The sequence below is a fragment of the Malaclemys terrapin genome, chromosome 11, assembly GCF_027887155.1.
Source record: "Malaclemys terrapin pileata isolate rMalTer1 chromosome 11, rMalTer1.hap1, whole genome shotgun sequence".
NCBI lineage: Eukaryota > Metazoa > Chordata > Testudines > Emydidae > Malaclemys > Malaclemys terrapin.
The window spans coordinates 64894753-64922026 of NC_071515.1; the positions used below are offsets into that span (position 1 = coordinate 64894753).

Here is a 27274-nt window from a genome sequence, read left to right on the forward strand (position 1 = left end):
ATGTCATTTCCCAGACATTCTACCTTCTGAAAGTGGTACTTCTGTGGCTGACTTAGGGTCACTTTGTCCCTTCTGCACACATATTAGGAGTGTCCATACAGTGGTTATTTTAGTGGTAGATCACCAGAGGAACCATTAATACTCCTGAACAGCCACACTTATTTCCATGTCCATGGTCTCAAAGGGGTGATCTAACTACCAAGCCACCTAGGAACTGAAAGGGGAAAAAAGGAATGTTCACTGTAGTCCTCAATAACAATGGTTAGTGTTATCTCTTTCTGTCTGTTTCTTTGCAAAGCAAATGACTTCTCTGATCCTGATCCAGTTTGAATGACTGAGATGTCATTAGAATTATATTTTCTCTGTAGGTGTAAACCGGTTTAAAGTGTTTATGTCAACAGGATTGCAGTATACAAGTGAATTTAGGAAAAGGGGAAGGACAGAAAGGATGGGGAAAGGAGCAGTTGAGAGGGAAGGCAAGAGTTGGCTGATTTATTATATCTCTAGGGCCAAGGTTTCAGCAAGTTTAGATGCACAATTAGGTGCACACAGGATGCTGATGCCTCACAGTCTTACTACTTGGGCAGGGTTCGTGTGGCATGTAACCTCCCCGCATGAACTCTACTTCAGCCATTGGGCTGTAGCAGTCCCTACAAAGCAGCTCCATGGTTTCTGCAGGGGATTATAGCCCTGCATGTCATGGATGTGCCCGGTACCTGATCCAGCTATTCTTAGTATTGGTGACTTTCATTACTGGCTCAGAAAAAAGTATGTTGGACTGAGGCTCCAAATTAGATTGTAAACTTTTGTGGGTAGGGACCATCTTTTATGCTGTGTTTGTACTGTCGTTGGCTCAGTAAAACTCCTATCCCAAAATCGTAGCTCAAGTAAGAAATAAACTGGAAATTATAAGATCTAGGGATTATTCCCGCTGTCACAGGCTTCCAGTCCAACTTTGGTCAAATCACTCAATTTCTCTGACCAAACTTGGGTGCTTAAAATGAGACTTCTAAACTTAGGCACCCAGGTTTGAAACTTTTGGCCTTAATGTTTAAGGCCCCGTTCCTGCAACTGACTCTGTGCTGGCCAACCCCTGAACCTGCACAGTATTCCACTGAATTCAGTTAAGTTCCATACATCACAGAGCCCAGCCTCAAAGAGTCTGTTCCAGGATCAGGATCTAAATTTCCTTACAGTAAGACTCACCTTCATCCTAAGGATGGTGCAAAGCTTAATTCCTTAATGGCTGTAAAGCATATTGAGACGATTAGACAGAAGAGCAAAGGACTGTTGTTCAAATTTATATGGGGTCAGAACACCAGGCTATCTAGTAGATGTACAGGCCTCACACAGTAGCCAGTTGCCTCTGGGTAGCTCTATTTCTCTCTCGTGAATTGTGATGCATAGGCCATAAAATACTAAATAGATTATAACACTGTCTGCTCCTCCATTTGTTCCTCTTAAACTACTAATACATTTCACACTCAGTTGCCTTCAAATATAATACATACAGTGTAGCCTATAGATTAGAGAGGTGTACAATAATTGCCTTAAAGTGTGGTTATTATCTCTTTCCTATATAATTAAGATCAAAGTTTAAATTTCAGATTTTTTATTTTTTTTTTCATTATGGTTCACCTTACTCATTAAAAAAGTTGGATGATCCAGTCCTTCATAATACACAGGAAATGATTAAGTGGAGTAAAGACACAGGCATTTAATGTTGGTAATAAAATGAGAGGTGATAATCATTCTTTATTTCTTCTTGAACATAATTAACCTCATTCTTTCAAAATCTGTAGATAATGCATCTTAAATGTCAGCATTCATTATTTAATGTCATTTAAAACTGTACAAACTGTAAGTGGATATAGTGAAACTGAACCAGTAGAGAGATTCTTCTAAACTCAGAGAAAAAAAATTATCAGGCTGTATATTCCTAAGTAGACATCGAATAACTTAACTCTCCTAGAAGTGTTGCATATTTTATACATCTGCTTATACTTCTGTAATGTAGAGGAAACTCTCCACCCATTATTGAAATGGTGCCAGAGATAGGCCTCACTCAAGCCAACTGAGCACATCTATGCATCACATGGATCTGATACCAGGATCCCAGACCATAGGGTGGAAAGTGGCAATTTTTTTAGCAGGGCAAGTACAATGGTGAAGAAAAATGCTGTAACACATGTAAACAGTAGCAGGAATTTAGGGAGGTAAAATGTAACTATTGGTATTTGTCTAAGACTTCAGCATGATAGTATTCTTGCATGACTGGTTCTCTTCTGGAATTTTCATTTGTTGCAGAGGATGTTATAGTTTTAATCAGTGTCTGTTGCAAGTGATAAAACAGTGCATTGCCACACGGTGCAGTATAAAAATGTATGGTAGATTCCACCTTTTTTATTACAACCTGTTTAGAAGCAGGACATCCCAGAAGTCCTTTTCATCTGGCTACATTTGAAGTTATTCTGAAGGCCAATTTTGTGGGGATCATTACAAATGAACCATCTATATAACTTTTATGTGTTTTTCATGCTTTCCTGAAAGTTAGTTCTTTCATTCTTTCCCCTTTGGAATGAAAATGAGTCTCTGCCCTTTTTTGTGGTGGTGGTGTTTTGTGAAAACCTAGCTCTTTTTAGTCTTCTGGAAGTTTCCCCTTTTTCTAAACATTTTGTAAGTTCCCTCTGCCCAACACAGGCCATATAGGAGCTGAGAAACAAGCAAGAAGCTTCACCTGCTGTTTCACTGACAACAGCAGTCCTGTGCTATGGGGAATGCAAGGGCTGCTCCTTTTCAGGGACCAGGACTCTAAAAATGAGATGGGGAGAAGATGGGCCATGGCTCAATCCATCTCTAAACCTCCTAAATAGGGATGGCAAAGCAATGGATGACGATATCTCCCTCCCTGCAGGAGTGCTAGGAGCAGTATGGAACCACAATCTTTCCTCCATTTCTTGGATGCAGCTCTGCATCTCCAATGCTCAGAGCTGTGGCTTAAAAGCCACAATCTGGCCTTTAGTATTTTGATGGCTGTTTAAAGAATAGTCATGTTGCCTTTGCAGTACTATCTGTATTTCATTTCAGTCTATCACATGATTCCATTCTGATAATGTGATCTTTTCTGCTGGTGTTTTTTCCCCAGTGGTAAACACATTGGTTTGCACAGTTGCAAATGTATGGTCTGCTTTTAAGCTATGATAGGCTCTAGCAGGGAAAATGAATGGGAATGGGGGGAGTGCTTGGCTTTCTGTGACACCACTGCTTGGGATTGTTATGGGTATCTGATCTCAAACTGTTGATGAAGGGTGTGGTTGGTAGCAGGGTGAAACTCACCGGCGCGGCGCCTCCTGCTAGTTGTCCAGGGAATTAGCTCTTTCCAGCCCAGAGCGCCATCTGCAGGCCGGTGTCTCGCCTGCCGCTGGCCCCCGTGTCCCTCCCGGACCCCAGTGTCCTTTGCCCAGGGGTTCCACCCACTGCAGCACCCCATCACTCTGGGCCTCCCCTCCCAGGGGAACACCCAACCCCCTATCCCCACTTTACCTCAGTGGCTACTGCCAGTCACCATCTAGCCCCCGCTCACTGGGGCAAACGGCCGTCTGTAAACGGCTCATCATCGGCAAGGAGGGTTGGACCAGCTGCCTCTGTCTTTATTCCTGGGCTGCCCCTCTGCAGCCCCAGTACCCTTTTTGTGGGCCCTTAACTCGGCCTGCAGCCTGGGGCTTAGCTAGGCGGGAGCTCCTCAGCTCCCTCTGCCCTTCCCCAGCACTGCTCCACCCCAGGTACCCTCCTTAGCTTCCCAGGCAGCCAGGTCCTTCTCTCTCAGAAGCTAGAGAGAGAGTCTGTGTCTCTCTGTCCTTCTGGCCCACAGCCCTCTTATAAGGGCCAGCTGGGCCCTGATTGCACTGGCTACAGCTGTGGCTGCTTTCCCAATCAGCCCAGCTTTTCCCCTGCCACAGCCCTTTCCCAGGGCTGTTTTCAGCCCTTCAGGGCAGGAGCAGGATAACCACCCCGCTACACAGGGCCATGTGAGAAGTTGCTCACAAAAAAAGGAATTTAAGGTGAATTTTGTTTTCATGTCAGTTTTGCAAAATGTTCTTTTTTCCTTCAGTGGATTTTCGCCATTCGCAAAAGAGACTGTTTTGCCACTGATTTAATTTTACATTCCATAGATAGAATTTATCTTCTGAGCTGTAGTTCCCCTCACTAATTCATATTTGCTATTATGATACTTTTTCATATTCTGCGCTAGAGTCATGAGCTTGTATTGGGAGGGAGTTTGTAATGTGTTACGGAAGTCCATGACTAGGCATTATGATAATATTAATAAATAATAATAATAATAATAGCCACTGTGATAAGAACTACATATTTCCCTCCAAGCTTTAACGAGAGCCAAAGCCTTAGCTTTAGCTCCCAGATGAAAAGATTCTTCTCCTTTCAGTAATATACCAAAGAGATGATGAGCTGCCTTTCTCCAGACAGTCTGAGGTGTATGTGACTGAATTGCAAGAGGCATACAAATTACCCACTAAGGTCAATGATATTGGTATATTATTGATAGCTTCTGTCTATTTAAATGGCACCTCAATGGTGAACTTCAGCAGTGTTTCTGAATCATTCTCAGCCTTGCTATCACCGCAGACTCATAAGATGCTGCTCCGGTACAAGTACAGAAAATAAAGTTAAGAATGATTAGATAACTCCTTCACTTCAATCTCACTGTTCCTGTTTCGTTGCTGAAAATACAGTAACGCTGCTGCAAAATGACGTGCCCCTAGAAGACACAGAGAAAGGCATGTCATTGGATATGGCCCTTCTGTGTGTATGGTGACCAGACAGCAAGTGTGAAAAATCGGGACAGGGGGTGGGAGGTAATAGGAGCCTATATAAGAAAAAGACCCAAAAATCGGGACTGTCCCTATACAATCGGGACATCTGGTCACCCTATCTGTATGTGTGTTTTGATTTTGCTGGCTGTGAAATATGTATAATGCTTTGCCTGTTAGAGAATTCACTTGTGTCTACCCATGCTCAGATGAGTTAGGATGCAAGGAGGCTTGTGCTCATAGCTCTGGGTTTTTGGTCCCTACTCCTTTCCATACCAGCCAGTGGGGGTCATGGAAGGGAGACACGGCATCCTGTAAAAAGGAGTAGCAGTGGAAGATACTGAGTTTTTCTACAATGCTCCACTTCTGCAGTATTATTGGCATGCTGCATATAAGCAGGTTAACAATTAACAGAAGCTGACTGTATGCAGAGATGGGTATAAATCAAGACCCTGGATCCAAATGCTGCTGCACTTGGGGAAAGATTGGATTGCAGTGCAAATTTTGCAGCTCAAGCCCACCTCTAATTGTGGAGTATGCAATCATGGATCTGACTCCACACTGCAATCGTGGCTAGGTGTAGTTTCTATCTGCCGTAGTCCTTTTATATATACTTCAGCATGTGGGTAGCTACAACAGATGGAAAAGTCCATGAATTCAAGACATGGTGTGGCAAGAGAGGTGATGTACATTGCATTCCCCATTGTATTGAAATAGATTGTGTGTTCATGTCAATGGCTCTCACAGCAGACTTCTTTTTCATACTATACCCCTTTGGGGGTTTGATACAGTCCATCCATGTCAAAACCAGCAAAAAGAAGAACAGGAGTACTTGTGGCACCTTAGAGACTAACAAATTTATTAGAGCATAAGCTTTCGTGGACTACAGCCCACTTCTTCGGATGCAACACGGCTGTTACTCTGAAACCTGTCAAAACCAGAGACATTTGATAGCAATAGATTTGAAAAGGGACACAAAAACAATCCATTCTTGTGCTCCAATAGTGGCATTCACCCCTGTGTAAAGGGCTGGCACACCACTTAAGCCCTATTTTAAGGGCGTAAGTGGGACTTAAATGATTCATAGGATATGTCCTGTCCCTCTGCAAAGGGGTGAATTACAGCCCAAATGATTAATGTCATTTGTGTTAGTAGCAGTTAGAGACTCCAAAGCCCTTGTCTGACACTACTGATGCCACTGGGAGTTTTGCCACATCCAGCAGTGCAAGTAGGGTGGTACGGTACGGTCCGCTGTACCACCAAGATATTTATAGCTGATACTGTGTACCAGAAAGAGGAGGAGCAGAACGTCCTCTGGCGCAGCTGTACCGCCCCAGCTGTTCCATACAGGGTCTCCTCCATCTGTACAGCAGCCCTGCCGGAGCACAGGACTGGGGGCTGTACAGCCGCACCGGAGGAGCTGTGGGCATGGGGCTGCCTGGTGGCCCCATGTTCTGTTCCTTTCCCTGCTGTGGTTCCTGGGAGAGAGCTGTGGTTCAGAGCTCTCCCAGGAACCACAGTGGGGAAAGGAGCAAAATCTCCAGCCCTGCCTCCTGCCCTTCCACAGAGCTGCGTCTCCTCTGGCTCCATCTGTACAGCAGCAGCCCCACCAGAGGACAGGGCTAGGTGGGGTGGGGCTGGGGGCAATACAGCCGCCGGAGGCACTGCCGGCTTTCTGCTCCTTTCCCTGCTGCAGTTCTTGGGAGAGCCCTGAACCACAGGGCTCTTCTGGGAACCGCAGCAGGGAAAGGAGCAGAACATGGGGCCAACGGGCGGCCCTATGCCAGCAGCTCCTCTGGTGGGCTGCTGTACAGACCTTGCATGGAAGGGCTGGGGGTGGTACAGCTGCACCAGAGGTGCTGCGGGCAATGGGCCGCCCAGCAGCCCCATGTTCTGCTCCTTTTGCTGCTGCGGTTCCAAAGTCTCCAGCGCAGTGGGAGGAGGACAGAGCCTCCCCTCCCCCAGGTAAGGGAGGTGGATCATGAGGAGGGGATGGGGAGAGTGTGGAGGGCCCGGGCTGGGGGCAGGGCGGGGAGGAGTTACGTAGAGGGCCTGACTCATGATTTTTGAACATTTGGGTGGGCAATTCTGAAATAGTCAAAAGTAATGAAGAACTGAGTGTAGAGTCATAATTAGCTAGACAAGGGCTTTTATGGAAAATTATCTGACTAAGAACATTTAGGATAATATTTTCCTTAAAAGCTCACCATTGGTATAAATCTGATTCTATTGAAGTCAATAGTAAAACTTCCATGGGAGCAGTGAGACCAACACTGAACGCTTTTCGAAAGCCCATTCTAAACGTTACATATAAATAGGAAGAACTGCTCAGTGCCCGTTGCTTTTGTACTTCAACTAATGAAGAAACTGAAATCCTGCCAAGACAGTGGTATTTTCCCACCCAGCTCATGACATTAAGCAGGGTTTCATGTTTATTGTTTCAGAGTTAGCGGTATCATATGTTAAATCCTTTTTTTAAAGTATGCTGTAGTTTTCTTTTATAAATTAAATTGTTTACTCAAGACACACAAGAATGAAAAACCAAAGGTAACTTATTGGCATACCATTTAAAAATAATTTATCCCAAGCTTAGTTACATAAATATGGTAGGTCCTATGTAAATTTGAAAATAGATTTATGGATCATATACATGCTAATTAACAAGTTGTCTGAAAGAGTACCTTGCAGCTGAACTGTCTATTACCCACAGCAAAAATAAAACTGAATAATCAGCCAGCAGAGCCTATGACACAACAGTGATTGAAAGGTCTGTTTGTTGTTTTTTCCCCCTATTTCTATAACTCTTTCAAGCTTAGATTTCTTCAGCAAAATAATAATTTCTGCCTCCATCCTTCTTTCACCCTAGAATATTCCCATAGACACTGTCCAATCTAATTTCCATACAGGCTGCACAGACACTTTTAGATTTTAATTTGCATTCAACTGGCAGATGCAGTCTGCACAGAGGCATTTTGCATTTTTTTTTTACAACTTCATGGTAGCCTGCTTTCTTATTCTGTGTTTATCTTTGGGAAAAAAAAATTGACAAGGCTCCTTTTTAAAACTGACATTTTGTTTTCATTGGAATGAAAAAAGTAAACTTACCGTCAATGGAAAATGCTTATCGTCCCCCTAGAAACCTCTTTCCTCCTATTCCTTTCTATCTTTTCTGCTGTAAAATCTTTATTTTATGACTAAACAACAACAAAAACAACTTACCACTCATGCCTGCAACCTTTTGTTGCTAAAAACACTGACAGTGAAAAATAATTTCCCCCAAAATGTACTTAATTCTCCTCTGCAGTCTACTTCACAAAAATCCATTCTAGGATGTGATAATGCAGGTATTTTTGTTTTCTAGGAAAACATCATTCTAAGGAGTATTTTATTTCTTGTTCAGTTATTATCAGGCTGCGATAATGATTTTTCCCTTCTGTCATTCTATAGCATCTTAACAAATTCTAAAATGGAATTTCCAGAATTCAAATAACCAGAAGGCATAATGTTAATTTCAGGATCACTCTATGAAAAGCATGTGGTTCATTTTCCTGTCTCTTTTCTGCAAAAATTATCCAAGTATCCCACCTACTGCATAGCATTATAGTCATAGCTGGTTTGCTTTATGCAGTTCAACAAATTATTTTGCTTACTGCTGCCAGGAGGGATAACAGCACTGGTTAACATGATGGTATAGATTAAGCTGACAATAATTCAACTGGGTTGCACAAACTGACTGAACTCTGCTGTCTAGGTTAAATAAAATATTGAAGAACTGCAAAGTGTATCACATTGTCAATAGTCTGCGTTTGTGTCTGGTGTGTTGGTATTTACAGTGATGAAGCTCCAGGCAGCCAGCTGGTTACAGATAAGTTTCACGTTGACTGGGATTCGGTGCTTGTCAACTCTGATAATGTCATCGTAGCTCGATTTGATGGCAGAGGGAGTGGATTTCAAGGCCTTAAAATTCTACAGGAAGTCCATCGTTGCTTAGGTTCAGTGGAAGTGAAGGACCAAATAGCAGCTGTAGAGTACGTATGTGCAAACTTTGCTTCTATTTTAATCCATTTTTACCTTGATGAATAGACACATTTAACTGCAAATTTTCAGCTGTTACTGGTCTCCCTTTGCAGAATGAAATATGTTAAATGCTTATCTTTAGTGCAGTAGCACGTTTCGAAACATTAGGCTTTTCATTGCAAAGTGTGATTCAATGAATAAAAAATCAAAGGGAAAAATGTTTTGGATTGATGTTCCTCTTTGATAAAGTTGTCCTTCCGGGCCTAATCTAAATGTGTAATCTAATCTAGTTTACATATTTTTTCTAGCTTCCTTAGAAAAATGACTCACGGCATGATATACAGTGCTTCATTACAAGTGAAATATAATGTCTTAGACATATAGGGTCAAATTCTGCTCTCACTTAAATCACTGTAGATCTAGAGGGCCTTCACTAAATCACCAGAATTACAATAATGTAAATGCGAGCAGAATTTGGCCAAAGGGTTATTATCCCACTTGCATCATCAGTTTTAGCATGGGTAACTCCATTGCCTGGAAGAGAGTTACTGCAGATTTATACCAATTTAAGTAAGAAGAGAATCTGGTCCCTACTATATATTTACATGTAAAAATGTGATAACACTTTTTATTAAGGGACCACTCCTAGAAAGGTTAATCTCATTGATTGCATGGTATTTTAAAGATGGATGGATTATTACCTACATTCATGTACTAAGTATTCTCTTGTATTATTTGGACAATTTTAGAATGACATGTTTTACATTTCTGAAAGTCATCTGTAATCCCTGAAGACAATGAAAACATTAACTGACTATGGGTCAAATGGCTACATCCTGAATGTTAGTGGAGTTGCAAAGATGTTGAGGCTGAGTGGAAGGACTCTCTCCTCCATATGCAGACAGAAAGCTTCACAAAGTGCCTCACAGGCTGTTGAAAGGAGCAGCTTGCTTCTTCCCACCTCCCTATCCCCCTTCCCTTGGTGCCTCACAATGGCAGATTTGCAGAGCAGGGGAGGGACCATGGCCACATTCCCAATTGGATGGATGAGGCCTCCTTTGGGACATGGAGCTCTAATAAGCATTCTAATTGGCTCCACATCTTAATTCTAAGAGTTCTTCTACATCAGAGTTGTGTGTTCATGAGCTCAGAGTCATTACTCCGTGTTTTATCTGGTTTTGGTGTGGGTGCACCACTGAGCAGGAGGGTATGCAGGGTGGCCCTGAGAGTTCTTTCTCTCTTGATGCTATTTCTCTCTGTATGCTGTAGAACTTTGCCTGAAATTTGTAGTCTCTCTTCTGTATATTATCCTTCTGGAAGCATAGTTGATGAATTATCTCTGTGGGAGGATTCATAATTTTGATAATTGCCAAAACACAAGGCCTTCATCATGTAGTGTAGGGAATCTGAAAGCAAAACTGCAAGACTTCACTAAAATAACACCTTTTATTGTTCTTATTTGAACTCTTAAAAATCTGTTTCTCGCTTAGTTTATCACAATTCTTTCTTCTACAAATAACCAACTCCACTCATTCTGGAGAGTCATATGTAACATTTCCTTTTTTCTTACAGATCATTACTGAAACAACCATTCATAGATCCTAACCGACTGAGCATATTTGGAAAGGTAACTTGCAAAAATAGCAGGAGAACACTGTCAATTTTAAAATCATTTGTTGCAAACAGATTTCTTTACGTATTTTGCAAATAACCATTTTTGTTACTAACAATGAAAATCATATTTACTTGTCATTATTTAATATTGATTCAATTTGTTTCACATATTGAACAATTAGCAGCTAAGGAGTCAGTTTCACTTTTGTTTATAGTCACTCTCACTTTCAGTTATTATTGTTGCAAAATTTGCCTCTCAGATACTGCAGGGGAAAATGTTAATCATTGAGGGGGAAAAACTGTTTTTCCATTGGAAGTTTTTTAAAATAAATTTGTGGAAACATTTCTTTTGGTCTTAGTTTCTGTAAAAGCTCATTTCTTGCACAATTTAAATTCTAGTCCATATTTAAGTTGACAGTGTCCCTTTAATTCACATTTATATGCAGACATTTTTAGCTTTTTGAGTTATTTCAGATACGATCCTAGAGTGTTGAGTAGCACCCTTTTTTGTGCCATCTCATAGAAGTCTCCCATTTGCTGTTTTGTCAGCTGTTTAGCTTTGTTATATGCTGTTGCCTCTGGCATCGTACAGACCCAGGCAAAGGTTTAACCTTTAGCAAAAAGTTAAAGAGAATCTTAATTATCTCGCTTGAAACGAGCTTCTAGAAGTTTAACAAGCGACAAGTTGTATCTTTGGAAACTGACATTTGTTCCTTTGTGATATTTAGTTTTAAAATGTTACCTTGAAAATGTCAATATTTTGTGTCTTTAGTACTTTAAAATCTCACAGTGAAAACAAACAAACAAACAAACAAACCATGGCTGCTCACATATACAGGCACCATGGTCATCATTTATTGAAGCAGTATGCATTCACTATGAAACCCCTAAATTCTAATCCCCACTCTGTTACTGTCTTGCTGTGTGGCCATACTCAAGCCATTTAACCTCTGTGTCTGACTTTGGCTGTCTGTCAGATGGGGATGATAATACTTACTTTCTCAGAGCTAGCATTGTGGGAATTAGTTAATGGTTGTGCAGCCTAGTGAAAATAAAGTGCTGACTATTATTATTGTTCCACATGCAACAAGACCTTCCTCTCCAAACACGTGACCTCCTACTGTACTACTTGAGCTAAAGAAAAAAAATATTGCTGTCAAAATTCGTTAGCATCTGAGTTTATACTCTGTTTGTAGGCCAGCCACAAAAAAAGAAAACATTTTCAACTAGAGCTGGTTGAGGGTTTCCCAACAAAATGTTTAGTAAGAAAATGCAGATTCATCAAATTGAAATGTTTCCCAGCACATTTTGCAGGCGGGGCCAGCCTTATGATTCTGTGAGAGCCAGGGAAGTCAGCTGCTCCATTTGGTTTCAGGAAAAACATGAATTGAAATGGTTCAATTTTTTTTCCTAAATGTTTTATTTTTTATTTCCTTTCAGAGGAAATTTTCTAGTTGTTGTTCTGGAAAAAAAAAATTGACATTTTGCAATTTCCAACAGAATGGACATTCTGAGTGTTGACCAGTTCTATTTCCAGTTAATGAAATGTAAGCATGACCGATTCCATCCACTAGGGGTGCACATCTCTCTTAGCCCTTTTTAATGTGCACACAGGCATATAACACCATGTCAGGGGTCGGCAACCTTTCAGAAGTGGTGTGTCGAGTCTTCATTTATTCACTCTAATTTAAGGTTTCGCGTGCCATTAATACATTTTAACATTTTTAGAAGGTCTCTTTCTATAAGTCTATAATATGTAACTAAACTATTGTTGTATGTAAAGTAAATAAGGTTTTTAAAATGTTTAAGAAGCTTCATTTAAAATTAAATTAAAATGCAGAGTCCCCCGGACCTATGGCTAGGACCCAGGCAGTGTGAGTGCCACTAAGGGTAGGTCTACACTTACCCGGTAGTTCGGCGGCGAGCGATCGAACTTCTGGGTTCGACTTATCGCGTCTTGTCTGGACGCGATAAGTTGAACCCGGAAGTGCTCGCCGTCGACTGCGGTACTCCAGCTAGACGAGAGGATTACCACGGAGTCAACGGGGGAGCCTGCCTGCCGCGTGTGGACCGAGGTAAGTTCGAACTAAGGTACTTCAAACTTCAGCTACGTTATTCACGTAGCTGAATTTGCGTACCTTAGTTCGAATTAGGGGGTTAGTGTAGACCTGGCCTAAAAATCAGCTCGCGTGCCGCCTTTGGCATGCCTGCCATAGGTTGCCTACCCCTGAACTATGTCTTTCATACACACACACACACACACACACACACACACACACACACACACATACCTCGCTCCAAGTGGGCCAGAGTCTGTCTTCTAGCATGACAAGGTGGTCACACAAACACCATGCATAGTAGTCAGCTAATGCAGTTGCTTCTGGTTTAAGTAATAGATTTCATTTGTATTCCTTAAGTCTTTATTTGATATTGCTCAAAAACTCCCCACAGGCCTTTACTACTTCATTAAGAAGAACAGTAGAAAACATAAGTATCATCTTTTCAAACCAGCAATGAGATGATGAGAACTACAAAATAGCATAGATCTGAGCAGGCTTTTACATGTCCACATAGGGCCATGAACACTGTTGGCGCTGTGTAAGTGTTTCTATCCACTGGAGAACTGTGATGTCCTTTCAAAAAACATTGTTGCCAGACGAGTTTATGCATATGTTGGCTGAAAGAACAGGTGGTGCAAAGTGAAGATTATGAAGGTGGAACAGTAAAGAGGAAATATTAGCAAATTAGATAAACTTCAAAGCAGTTTTGCATTTGGAAGTGTTTACCCTCACTCAGTTTAACTTACAAACTTCAAAGTTTTTGAGGTTCATCCGTCACTAATAAAAATATTAAAAATAGCCATTTAGAAATAGAAAAATTGCTAAATATTACTAATCATAGTTGACTCCACTATATTTCTTTTAGAGCCAATTGAACGTCTTTTTATAGGCTCATTTTGCCTTCAACCATATGAAACATTGTTGGCAAAGAATCTCTTTTTTTCCTTTATATGCACTACATTTTTGATGATCTGACTAAGGAAGTCAATAGAAGATGCCCTTTGCTGGAAGAGGAAGAGGATTGTGTGGATTAGCTATGCTGATCTCAACCCAGCTGGGCACACACATATGTCCTGGAACTCTCCAGCATCCTTGAGTGTTATAACATGCTTTTGAGCTACTCAGAACAAAGTCATGATAAATTCCGCAATATAAACTACTAGCAGTAATAACAAAAACAATTGGAATGTCAAGAGGGCAAAGTGTAAAAAACACACACCTCTGTCTATCAGACAGCCCACCAAAACTATCTTGCTCATTTGCAGAAAAGTTACAAACCCTACCAATGAAGTACATCAAAAGAGTCTCTTTTAATTGTTACATATCAACTGTGATGATATATAGTTTACAACTTTCCATCATGGAAATTGAAAATGAGCTTGAAAGTATGACTGTGTAGCTAACCAACTTGTGGAAAATTTGGTAGTAGAGGTGAAGCCACAGAAATTTAACCTAAGAACAGGAAGTCCAGATTCTTAAATCATAAAAAAACAACTAAATATTGTATAACCATTGGGGGAAACTATACATGTTATATGTATGTCAGGGGAATCATGGCTGGAAGCAAAGGCACAACCCCAAAGACAAAATATTCCCAACAGAACTAAACTTGGTTCTTAATGAAGACATGATATAAATTGTGAATAAGTTGGCAATACCTATCTAGCATTAAAATTGTGCTGTGAAACTACTGCAAAAGGTACAAGCAGAATATTAAACAAACGACCAAGAAAAAGAGAACCCGGAGGCAGAAAAAAGTTACTGTTCCCTTCAGCTCTTTGAATTATACAAGTTACTGGCACCCACATCAACATTCTCTCTTAGCCAAAATCTTTTACAATGTGTGGGCAATTTTGTGTTCTCTTTAGCAATTTAGGCTAGGATTTCTATGAGAATTGGGCACCTAATTCTTTTAGGCTTCTTTGAAAATCCCAGTCTTATTCTATATTTTCTTCTCTGTACCCAGTTCTCATTGACAAAGTTCTGACCCCAAGAACACACTTTTTGATGTATCTCTTTTTCCTTAACTAAGATTTAACAACATTTTTAAAATGCTCCGAGAATTCAAGAAAGATGAACTTTTTTATTAACCATTTTAGAACTGAAGAAAAGGATATAGAAAATCATCTCAATAAGACGTAGATGAACCCTGGCCAACTGTCTCCATTACTTTTTGTTCAGTGCCTTTCTGCTGGATTATTTTTTGCAGAGAATTATCATGCAAAAAAACCAAAAACAACAACAAAACATCCAACATCAGAAGGGCAATTTTCCAGCAATAATCAAGAGAGAAAAGATAACAGCCCTTCTAAAAGAAACACAATGAATATTGTGTAAAAGCATTGCACCTGGCCTGCAGGACCTTGAACTCCATCTTTTAAGACTCTGGAGTTAACCTACAAGTATTTCATATAGATTGTCAAATTCATCGGAAACAAAACCCTAGTGGATAGTCTCAAATAAGAGGACTCATGTTCACACTTCTCTTCTGCATACCACCCTATCCCACCAATAGAGGATGTTTTCAGACACTCTGCACAGTACCTTTCAGGGTGGTGAGATGTGAAGAGGTGGCTTAAACCTCATCTTTGCACTCCTCTGATCTTGCTGCTGCTCTGTGCAGGCCATTCCCCCTGCACTGCAATGCAGCAGCCTGAGGGCTGCTTGAACACATCTACTGTAGCCACAGAAATAAAGAGCATTGAGCTTACTGGCCACCTTTCTTATAGCCACATATCTTTTTGGCCAGGGCAGCAGAATGCTTATGGCAGGATATATCACCAGAGAGTCTCCCACCCACATGCGTGATCTCTGCTCCATTTAAGGCAGCACTAGAGCTAGTTTCTGTAGGGCAAAGTGCACCAGAGAATGTGACTCTCTCTAAGGGGAATGTGACAATGTTTCAGGCAGAAATCCCCATTGAAGGCAATGGGAATCCATCTATAAAGACTGAAGTCTAGAGAGAGGACCGGTGACAGCTCTCCCTTCTTCCATAGCCTCAATCTATAACCTCAGTGTTTACCCAGAAATAAGCAAAAAATCTTCACAAAATATATTCATGTAAACAAAAATTATCCCAACTAAGCACTGTCTCTGACACCCTTAGCTTCAATTTTTTTATTTGTATCACTTGCCAATTCTTCTGCAGGCTGAGGGCTAGACGGCACAATGAGACTATGGTATCTTATATACCTCTTCTTAGTCTTATTAATTAAATGATCAATTATAACATATTTTTAAAGCCTCAGGCTTCATAGCAAGACAGAAATATCACACCTTTTTTCACTCTTCATTTGTAGGTTTTTAATTCATGCTAAAGCAATAGTTGCAGGTGTAAATACTGTGGAATGACATGAGAAAAGTAGCATGATACCCTTTAACTTCATCTATATTAAGGAACAATGAACAAGAACAAACAAACAGCAAATCATGTTATCTGGTTTAATAGGGATATGGCGGATACATTGCATCAATGATCCTGAAATCCAATGAAAGACATTTTAAATGTGGAACCATTATTGCACCAATCACAGACATGAAATTGTATGGTGAGTATTTCCCATCTTGCCCTTTTATTAAATGATTTGCTTAAAATATCTATACAGCAGGTCTGTAACTCAGGTTAACTAAGGTCAGGTAGTGTAGTAGAACTGTATTAAAGCTAGGCAAATTGGACATATGGTTCCAATTTTAAAATGAGGGTAATTAATGACCAGAGCAATTAAGCATAGGATGTGGTAGATTCTCCATCACTTAGAGGTCTTTAAGATTTTTCAAAAGAAACTAAATCAGTGGAAGTTGGGTACCTAAATCCCTTAGGCCCCTTTAAAAATCCCAACCTAAATGAATATTGGATGTCTTTCTAACAGATATGAGGTGAAATCCTGGCCCCATTTAAGTCAGTGACACTAATTGACTTCAATAGGGCCAGGCTTTCACCATACTTTAGTTCAATCACAAGATATTAGGCTCAGTGCAGGAACTGTTGGGTAAAGTTCTGTGGCCTGCATTATGCAGTGGTCAGACTAGATGATTATAATGCTCCCTCTTGGCCTTAAAGTTTATTAATCTCTTTTCAAGATGAAGATACTTACCATCTTTATGGCTTAATAAGCTTCTCCTGGCTTTCAACCAGAAATAAAGGTTTTTAAAAATGGAATTTATCTTGATTAACTGAATTTCCTGTTTTCCTCTGTAGCTTCGGCTTTTTCAGAAAGATACCTTGGCATTCCATCTAAAGAGGAAAATACGTATCAGGTAAGTTAGTTTAACAAGTAACTAAAAGTAATGGTTTGGCTTTTAAAATATACTGCAATTATGTTGTGTGTGTTCAATTTTTATAGGCATCCAGTGTACTGCACAATATTCATGGTTTAAAAGAAGAGAATTTGCTAATAGTTCATGGGACAGCTGATAGTAAGTATTTATAAATGCAATTAAATTTGAAGTTACAGCTTGTAATACACAGATGCTCAAAGAAAGATTATGCACGTAGCAAGCATACACATTTTTATACTGTTCATCTTTGTCTCCCGTCTAGTAGGATTGTCCATCCAAAGAGACCTGATGTCAATTTCAGTTGCCAATTGTAAATCTGAATGGATGACATTTTCCTTTGCTACATATTTGTAACTCTTAGCTGCTGTAGGTTCTAATTTGTTTAAATCTGGTGAAGCAGGATGTTGCTAGTGAAAGGCACTGTATCAATTATTAATAAGGTGACATACATTTTTAATGGCCTTTTAAATTAATCCTGATTTTGCGATTGAAAGCATACCGAATGTCAGCGTAATCAGTGATAAACAATATCTTTCGGTAAATTAACCCTTTGGTTAATTAATGAAAATGTAACAATGGAGAATCCTTAAACTATTTAGAGATAGATTGTAATTTGCTCTTGAGCATAGTCAATGGAGTTAACACCAGTATAACGTGTGTATAAGTGAAACCAGAACCAGGCGCAGCACCTGCAATGGAAATCCATGGGTGCCAGGCAGCAAAGAATTTGACCTGTGCCAGTTGACAAGCAATTTTCTCTGAGTATATTTTGCTGTCCATGGTAAAGGGATAAATAGTGACTTGGATTCCAAGATGATCTAGGGTACTAAAATGGATTTTATGCCTTGCACAGCCTGCCTAGATCACATACATGTTTGTTCTGCTCCTCTCAGAACAGGTGGGTGGGGAGGAATGGAAATGGACAGAGACAATGTGCTTGTCGACCCAGCAGAACTGTAATGGGAGACTTGGAATTTGCTGCTGGTATAGGCCAGCAGCAAAGTACTACCCCTCCGTCCCCCAGACCCAGGGGGAATTAGGGAGGGAATTATGTCTATACGAGGTGTCTGAGCAGCACAGTGCCTAGTAATACAGTCTAGCCCATCCGTATTTACTGAACCCCAGTATGAATGAGTGTGAATGAAGCAAACACAAGCATAGTCACAGAGCTGCATGTTTGTACCACATGAAGTTTAGATTATTGAAATAACATTACAGAAGGCTCATTTCCTAAATGAACACAATCTCTTACAATCCTGTGCAAACAATAGAAAATCTGCATGCTTTCATTTAATACACTGACAGATTAATTGCATTTGAACACACCCATGCTACTCGCTTTCAAACTATTTTAGTCCTTGCTAAACAATGGATGAAAAACAAGAATTCCTACTTAGTGCCCAGAAAGTATACTGTATTACAGTGCTGTCCATCACTGCAGCACTATTGTTATTTGCTACGGTATGTATCTCAGGGGCAGTCAGAAAGGGTATGTCTACATTGCAATCATTGGTGTGACTGTAGCATGTATAGTTTTGATCCAACTAGCTCAAATAACAATAGCAGTGAATCCACGACAATACAGGTAATAGTATGGGCTGTACAGGTCTACCCAGGACAGGACCCTGAGCGTGTACTCAATCAGCCAGCCCATGCTGGGTAGATCAAATCTATCTGGGGAGTGTCTAAATGTGCTGCAGTCACGCTTCTGATTGCAGTGTAGATAGACCTTAATCAATTGCAAATCTGGTAGCAGTTTGCCACATAAAGAAACTTTTTGGTTGAAGTTACCTAAAGGAAAATAAATAAATACAATTAATAAATAAGTACTATAATAATGTTGTTCACTAATATGTAGATGTTATTGTCTTGTAGCTAAAGTCCATTTCCAACACTCAGCAGAACTAATTAAACATCTAATAAAAGCTGGAGTTAATTACACTATGCAGGTATGTAATGCTCAGGTGTCTCACAGGTGCATTGTTCAGTCTTTAATCTCACCTATACTTATCTATGTAGGGGCTCATTGGGTAACTTGTGTCCCCACCCAGCATACAGTAGAATCATCAGTGACTGCAGTTAGAATGCTGTCTAACCCCTTGTCCTGATAGTAAAGAAATCAAGGAGAGATCCCTGTGACACTTCAAGTCAATACACTGATGATCCATAAGGCACTGGCTGGTCACATAGTACTGATTTTCCTCCTTATTTTCAGCTGCTAAAAATATTGCATTAAAAGCAGCTAAAAATACTGTAACAGGCTTCCTCTCCCCCACTGTGTGGGTTGCAGGTGGGTGTAGTTTAAGAGAGCAGCTTGGGGAATGGAAAGTGGAGCAAAGTGTTATTTTGTGGGGTGGAGCTGCTGGGCACCAGCTCTGTGGCCTGGATTTCCCTCTCAAATCCTGAAGTCCCTTCTCTGTCCTGGCACAGGAAAAGTGCCCATTATTTGGGGGCTGAGGAGACGATACTGATTATTTACGTTCACCATGAGGGCAGGTGCTGGGCTTTGGATGAGGTAGAGAAATCGTTAGTAATATAAAAAGGTCTTCCGCTGAATACTTTTCTGAACACAATATCTGAGAATAGGCTTTTACGGCTAAAGATCACGATGCAGTCATTTAGTGCTGGTTTTGAATCCCAATCAAATGAATTTTGCTTTGAAGTTTATTACTTTCATTGATACCATAAAACTATTTAACATAGTCATCCTGTTGTCAACTAAAAAGCTCTAAAAATCAGACTGAAAAAATTAGAGCCCTAAATATCTGAACTGATTTTTAAGACTGTTTACTTTCCCCTTTTCCTCTGCTAGATCTACCCAGATGAAGGTCATAACATTGCATCTGAGAAAAGCAAATATCACCTTTACAGCACAATCCTTGGGTTTTTTAGTGCTTGTTTAAAGGAGGAAGCCCCAATTTTACCACAGGAACCTGAAGAGGATGAATAAGGAAGCCTGTTTGTACAGTACTGAAGGGAGACTTACTTTGAGGCTCAATAAAACCTTAAATAAAAGAGACTGTAAGAGTGCAGATTCGGCAGAAGCTCAAGGGCAGCTAAAGGATATAACAGTGGAACAGCACATTTAGAGACACTGAGCTAATAAACTGGAATTTGAATTCAAAGTCCAAACATATTACCGAGGGACAAAACGTATCCCTTTGTGGAAGGACAATGGTTGGTTACAGTTTCCTGGACAAACTTAGTTTTGCATAAGTGTAGAGTTAGTGCATGTTTATTATGTTAAGCCTCACTGTTTGTTCTGTAAGTAGTTGCTCTGTTTTTAATTTAAATGCACATCTTTATCCATTTTTGCATTATGCTCTACCAATCATAAATATTAAGGCCACTTATATTTTAAAAGGTGAGTTGCAATCTAATACTTTACTGTAACATTACAATAAGTGCAATTCCTTTCCTGTCTATTAAGCATAAGAAAGCATTGAGTTAATAAAGGATGTGATATTTTCTATAGTTTCTGTTTAAAGGGGAAATATTGTCCAGTGGGCTATATAACATAAGTATAAAAACTGATTTTGTTTTATTTATTTATTTTAATTTCAGGCATTTATTATCGTTATTGTACCTATTAGTAACCAGTAAGGGCATTTTTGGGAGTGCACTCTTGGTCTTTATGTATATACACAAGACTTCCTAAGGAGAAAATCTTTGTATGCTTGAATAATTTTTCAAGCCATAATTAACAGCTGTGTTTTAACAATGTCTGCAATTGAAATACTTCCCCAATCCAAAATGTATCATTTCCATAAGAAATGTTTGGGTTGTGTTTTGGTATTGTTTATAGTAGTTAATAGTTTGCTGGTTATACTCTAATTTTAGAATATGCTACTTTGTCAGATGTAAATTAGATACATAAATATTAAATTATAGTTTCAGATAAAGAAATTTTATTAACAAAGTAATGCCATTGAGTAGTATTTTACCCTAACAAAGAAATCTTTGCTCAGATTCCATTCTAATTTCTGTAGAGGTAGCAGGTAACTGGAACAGTCTGTCAGTTTTTATTTGGTATTCCACATCTGCTCATTAAGAAGGATTTACATTCAACAGTGTTACGAAGAAATGAAATAGTTTTCATCCATGGCCAAGGAAGCTCCTGACAAATGAAGTTTTGTTATTTTATTCAGATGGAGATACCAGAATGCATCCATTTATTTGTCAAGGTGAATTACAGCACTAGAAATTGACGCTATGAAATAAACAAACCAGTCAACATAGGTCATCAGAATATTAACATCAACAATTGAAAATCAAACATTATGTTCATTTAATATTAGGTATGTTCCAGAAGGTATCTGAAGGCTCTTGACAAATGCTGTGCAACTCACATAAATACATATGTAATTTTTTCTCTGGATATTATTTATTAATGCTCTTCTACGTGGTTAGGATTTCATTTCTTGTGAGATTAAAATTAAAGTAATCAACATAATTTTTGGAAAGTAACTTATACTATTTAAAATGCAAAGTTTTGCATATTTTATGAAGAATTAAAATTGTTTTTAAGGTACATTGAAATTCATCTGAAGCTTTTTAATCAATATTTTCTTCTGGAATATTTTCTTCTTCAACTGCTAGAGTTTTTTATGATGTAAATAATTAAGTTGTCTGAAAGATATGGTTTTATGGAGCACTTAAAAGTATTTGTCTATTAATGTTTAGTATTTACTTTGTTTTACTAGCAATTTTTATCTATTTTCAATTAGTTTAATACACTTTTAATGTGCAATGACATCTTGTCTGGGTCCCAGTGTGACCGCAAAGTCTGAGTATGTCTGCGGTGGAGAATATGGAAACACTCTTATGTACTAGAAAAGATGTCGTGAAAAATTTGAGAAAATCAGTTTCTTCAGCGGCAACAAGCAAGAAATCAAACACAGACCTACCAACTCTGCTTATACTACAGGAGCAGCACTTCAATTTATTAAAAAATTGGGATTTGTTCTTGTAAATTTACCCAGATTATGTCCTTCGCCATTTTCCTTTGATATGCTACCATGAACCGAATTTTCCTAATCGAACACAATGGGTAAAATCCTGGCCCCACTGAAGTCAATGGGAATTTTACCATTGATTTCAATGGGGCCAGGCTTCCACATAATAAGTGCACACATAAGGCCTGCATCTGGATGTACAAACAAGTGCACTCAGTGTATGCACTCATGACTGGATGCCCCCCATGCCTTCACATGACATCTGCACATGGTCATGCACTCTGAACATGTGCCTGCTTTTTATCTATGAGACAGCAGGCATGCATTCAAATTTTCATTTTTAATACATTCAATATTTTTCTTATTAAGCCACAAACCCATATATTTCCATTGACTTTTCTTTACAACAGTCTAACACTCAGACATAGGCTGAGCATCAGACCTTGGGAGAAGGTTTTATAAATGAAATTATTATCCACCAGTTCAATTTTGGTAATGCATTAGTGATCACAAATCCAGTCTCCGAATCTACCTAAAATGAAAAAAACAAACGTTTTTTTGTCGGCAGCTATCTTTGATCACGCTAATGGGATTCAGATTTAGTTTTTAATCTTATGAACATCTTCGGAATTATTCTGGGTTGTATAATGTTGGGTTCCTTTCACTTGCTGTATTGGCACAACTGGGTATTGTTATGTAAATAGAAGCCTGTAGGTAACTAATGACTTATTATTAGTTATTTGTATTTAAGGAGCACCTAAAGGCCACAGTCAGGAACTATAACCCAGTTGTGCTAGTTACTGTACACATGAATGGTCCAAAGAGCTTGCAGTCTAAGTACTCCATCCATTTCTAACCACTATGGAAATATTTTAAGGCCAGAAAAACTACTACTAGATTCATCCTCCTTTTAAAACATGACCTTTTTTTAGATTATACCTGCTATTTTGGAATGGGCAATAAAATCAGAATCTATCCATTTACTCTCCAACAGTTTATATAGCTTAACCTTCAAAATTTGTTCCTGATCTTCTCTCTCCTAGCTATCATACTGGGACTTGCAAGACCCATAAGAATCATGGGTCAGATTGTGATCTCAATTATACAATGAAATCAAGAGCAATACTATTTATATCAGGGGAGTTTTTCCTAAATTATACCACCTAATAGAAATCAGAATCTGGTCTGTTTTGTTTTGTTTTTGTTTTATTGATTGATTAAAATATATTCTTTAATCTTAATGCAGTCAGGCAAATGGATTATTTAAGAGAAACCTGATCAGTGTATGCTACCTGCAGCCTGGTCTTATGATGATTGTTTTTTTTTTCTTTTTCTTTTAGAGTCAAGTATCCCTGGGTTACTATATTGCAGGCATCTGTAGACCTACTCATAGATCTGAGAGGTGAGGGTGACTCACTCTGCTCTGAGACCCAGTTTGCAAGTATAATCCAATAGATCATTTAGTCTAGTGTCTGTGGCTTCTCATAGAAAAGGGTTTTCATTTGATCCAAAGACTCCCAGAAAAGGGGTTTGATAGTGTTGGTTTTGATTTGACAGAAGTAATCAAATGCAGAAGGCTCTTGATCAGGGCCGGCTCTGGCTTTTTTGCCGCCCCAGGCAAAAAAGCCTCCCACCCCCCTCCGGCGGAAAGCGCGGCAGGGGAGGGCGGCGAGCCCGGCTGGGGCCCCACTCTTCCCGACCGGCCGGAGTGCCGGGAGGAGGGCAGAGAGCCCAGCCGGGGCTCCGCTCTCCCCGGAGGCCAGAGCGCTGGGGGGAGGGCGGCGAGCCCGCCGCAGCTCCGCTCATCCCAGCGGCCAGAGGGCCAGGGGAGGGCGGTAAGCCCAGTCGCGGCCCCACTCTCGGGCCGGAGCACCGCGCTGCCCCCCTCCAGGTGCCGCCCCAAGCACCTGCTTGGTGGGCTGATGCCTGGAGCCGGCCCTGCTCTTGATATTTAACTGAATATCCTTTGCTACAGATTTATTAGGCATATTGAAAGTTCCTGAAACCTAGAATAATGGCTGAAAGAAAAGACTAAGCAGGCGCAACCCCATATTCCCTCTGCCAGTCTCTTTTAGACAGCTAGAAGCACCTATCCATTTTATGTCTGCTTTTAATAACTCCGGCTGACTGCCACTCACTTCTGGGGAAGAGAGCACTTTACTAGCATTGATAACTGGAGCTACTTCCATAGAAAATCCTTTTATGCACATAGCAACACTCCTCTTTTCTTTAATTGAGGCCAAGGTAGTTAGGTAATAAATATCAGACATGATTCCCTCAGGTGTTCCACCTTGGCTTCCACCAACAAGCGATCAGAATCCTAAATCAATACTGTTTTTGGTGATTGAGGTAAGTGCCTATGTTATTGGAGAAGACTATAGTGCTATTAAATTTGCTAGGCCAGATCCTGAGGTGGTATAAATCAGCATAGCTCCACAGAACTCAAGAGGGCTATACTCCTTTTTATCACCTGAGGATCTGGCCCACTGTCTCCATTTACGGTAGGATCAAGACTTTTTGCCTGTGGAATTAGTTTAGAAATACAAATTTCTGCCTTTATATAAGTTTGAATCAACCAAAATTGATTCGATTATTGTTGTAGCCCTTGAGGACGTAAATGGAGTATGCAGTTCCTGTTTTAATTGTGACACTCCCAGTGCTGAAATCCCAGTACAATATGTAATGATAAAACAGCATATTCAAACAAGCAAAAAACCCACTTTCATAAGACGAAACAGAAAGGATCACAATTAGTGAAGCGGAAGGCTTAGAAACCGCAGAAAGGCTTTAGTACAGTGGTTTTCAATCCTTTTTCATTTGCAGATCCCTAACAATTTTGAATAGAGGTGCGGACCCCTCTGAAAATCTTAGACATAGTCTGCAGAACCCGAGGGGTTAAAACCACTGTTACAGTATATCAAACTGGAATCTTGTTTATAAGAAGTTACAAATAAAACTCTGATGTTAAGACTGTTGGAATTCTTTACTCCCATTGCTTAGAGGTTATCATATGCTAAAGTATGAGTTTATATCTATCTCTTCCAAAACACTTAAGATAAAATCCCCAATGGAGTCAGCAGAGCTATGTAAACGTACAGTATCTGAGGCGCTTTCCTGTAGTTTTTTTGTGTTCTGTTGTTTTTGACAAATTTAATATTTACCATTGTAACGCTATAGTTTTCTTGTCTACATGTCCAATATTTTTTGAACGCTTCTAATCTCTTATACTCAATAACATCTTGCGGTAATGAGTTTCATGGATTAATCATGCATAATTTGCTATCTTGCTACCTTTATTGAATGCCCCCTTGTTCTTATTTATTATTTGTATTACATTAGTGCCTAGATGCCTTAACACAGATCAGGGCCTTTTTTGCTCAGAGCTTTGCTTACAACTCTTAGTCATATCCAGTTCACATTACATATAGCTTACAATTAAACAAGAGTGACAAAGAGTAGGAAAAAAGAAGTGTTATTATCCCATTTTACAGCTTGGGAACAGTTTCAAAGAGATATTAAATGACTTGTTTGAAGTCACACAGGGAGAAAACAAATGAACAATTTAGCTACAGTATGTTATTGGTCTTGCATGTATCAGCAAGTGCCAATAGCATCAAGTGATTCTGAGCACTTTGTCTCTTCTTCAACACTTAGCCAGACAGTCGGCCGTAGTGATCGTTCACCATTTGGTCCGTTCCTGCGCAACCGTGAAGGCTTGATGGCCTGAGAGTCCAACATCGGAACAGACTTGATGAACCCATGCAATAGGAGGTCTGCCTCTGGGCCACGTCCACTCCTCGGTCGGTGGAATTTTATCCCAGATGTTACAAGTCACCCGGAGAATGGCATTCGCTGGAACGTCTTGTGGCATCCTTGTGACGTGTCCAAAAAGCATAAGGCGCCGCCTGCAGACAATGGCCCTAGGTCTTCAGAGACCTGGGTTTAACCCTTGGTCTGCTACAGACTTCCTGTGTAACATTGGGCAAGTCACTTAGGCCTAGATTCTCAAAGGTATTCAATGGAAGTTAGATGCCTAAATTACCTTTGAGGGTCTAGGTTGTTCTTCATCTGTAAGATGGGGGCAAGGGCACTTCCCTATCTCCCAGGGGAGTTGCGAGGATTAATAAATTAAAGAGAAATTCATAGATACTATGGTAACGAGGCCATTATAGGTACCCAATATAGATAAGCTATAGATCCTTCTTAGCTTATCCAGAAACTGAATACTATTCTCTTGAACAGCCAGACTTCAAGATTCTCTTAGAATGAATTTGATTGGAAGGTCACTGAATTTTGGTGGTAAACATCTATGCTTTACCCTATACCCTGGGATTTGTCCCCCAGAAGCATAAAAAGCCACCAGGTACTAAGTCACTTAGTGCAATTGTCCTCTTGTGTAGCTGAGGAGGTTAAAAGGAGACTAATTTTACATTCAAATTATGCAATGCCTACATCAGGAACTGTGTATAAGAAGGCTAAAAATAACACCCATCACCCACACAGAGTGGCCCTGCAGAAATCCTTGTTTATCTATCCCCCCAAAAATCTAAGGTGTTTGATCAAACCATTGGAGTGAGTGGCTAGCTATGTACTCCAGATGAAAGACCAACTGGCAGAAATGAAATAATTGGCCCACAAACTGCAAAATGGTCCAGAGAAATTGGAAGGTCAAATATAACCCCAAAGCAAGAGAGAGACTTTATACCATGGCATATGTTTTGCTCCTGTTAACATTCAAGAGGGTAAGCTTTTGATAAAATGGCAGAGCCATTACGAATTTTTAAGGAAGACAGATGAAGTAGCTGTGCCTGCTAGTAAGCTCGCCAATCAGCTCTGGAATGTAATACGCCTCACAAATGGATAGAACCTAAGATGGAATCCTAGAGGAAGCTGATGGTACTGGAAATTCTGGAAGATGTGATGATACAGAAATGGACTAGTGTAGTTCAGAGATGGTGTAGTGCACCTTTTTCCTGGACATTACAGAATCAAATGGAAAAGATCCATAGGGTAAAGCGTGTCAAGGTGTGTATGATTATTTGTGGGGAGAGAAAGGAGAACCACGGTAATGCAATGCTATCATTTCAAAAGACTTCACTCAAATTAATAAGCAGTGTAATTGCATACTACTGAATGTGACAGTAGCCTTACAAGAGGAAGTGTAGGCAATGCTTGATACAGGAGAAAATAAACCTTCAAAATAATCTGGACTAGCCCAATAGCTTTGGTACCAGAGAAGGATAAAGCAATATAATTCTGTATAGGTTTCCAATCCAGTATTAACATTTGATCTGACTACCATACTTTAAATGGATAAAGTGATTAAAAAATAGAAACTGCTACATAAACTCTGCCTAAGTCACTTATGTTAAGGGTTAAGGTTGCTGGCAAGAGCCATTGTCACAGCAGTAAAAGGATACATTGCATTTAAAATTACAAATGATTTCCACCAGTTCACTGTCCTTCCTTTTTGACTACATGGAGCACTGGCTACATTCCAGAGGTTAATGGGTATTTTTGA

At 39.9% G+C, this 27274-nt stretch overlaps 1 protein-coding gene across 2 annotated transcripts in view; it reads left to right on the forward strand.

Moving 5' to 3' along the window:
• Nucleotides 1-20721, forward strand: part of DPP10 (dipeptidyl peptidase like 10) — a 399831-nt gene extending 379110 nt beyond the window's left edge. For both annotated transcript variants that reach the window (XM_054044799.1, XM_054044800.1), the window contains 7 exons: nucleotides 8663-8857; nucleotides 10419-10473; nucleotides 15969-16068; nucleotides 16719-16777; nucleotides 16864-16936; nucleotides 18674-18747; nucleotides 19611-20721. In XM_054044799.1, the coding sequence (XP_053900774.1) occupies nucleotides 8663-8857; nucleotides 10419-10473; nucleotides 15969-16068; nucleotides 16719-16777; nucleotides 16864-16936; nucleotides 18674-18747; nucleotides 19611-19748 (694 nt within the window). In that variant the 3' untranslated portion in view covers nucleotides 19749-20721. The remainder of the gene's footprint in view (nucleotides 1-8662; nucleotides 8858-10418; nucleotides 10474-15968; nucleotides 16069-16718; nucleotides 16778-16863; nucleotides 16937-18673; nucleotides 18748-19610) is intronic.
• The last annotated feature ends 6553 nt before the right edge of the window (nucleotides 20722-27274 follow it).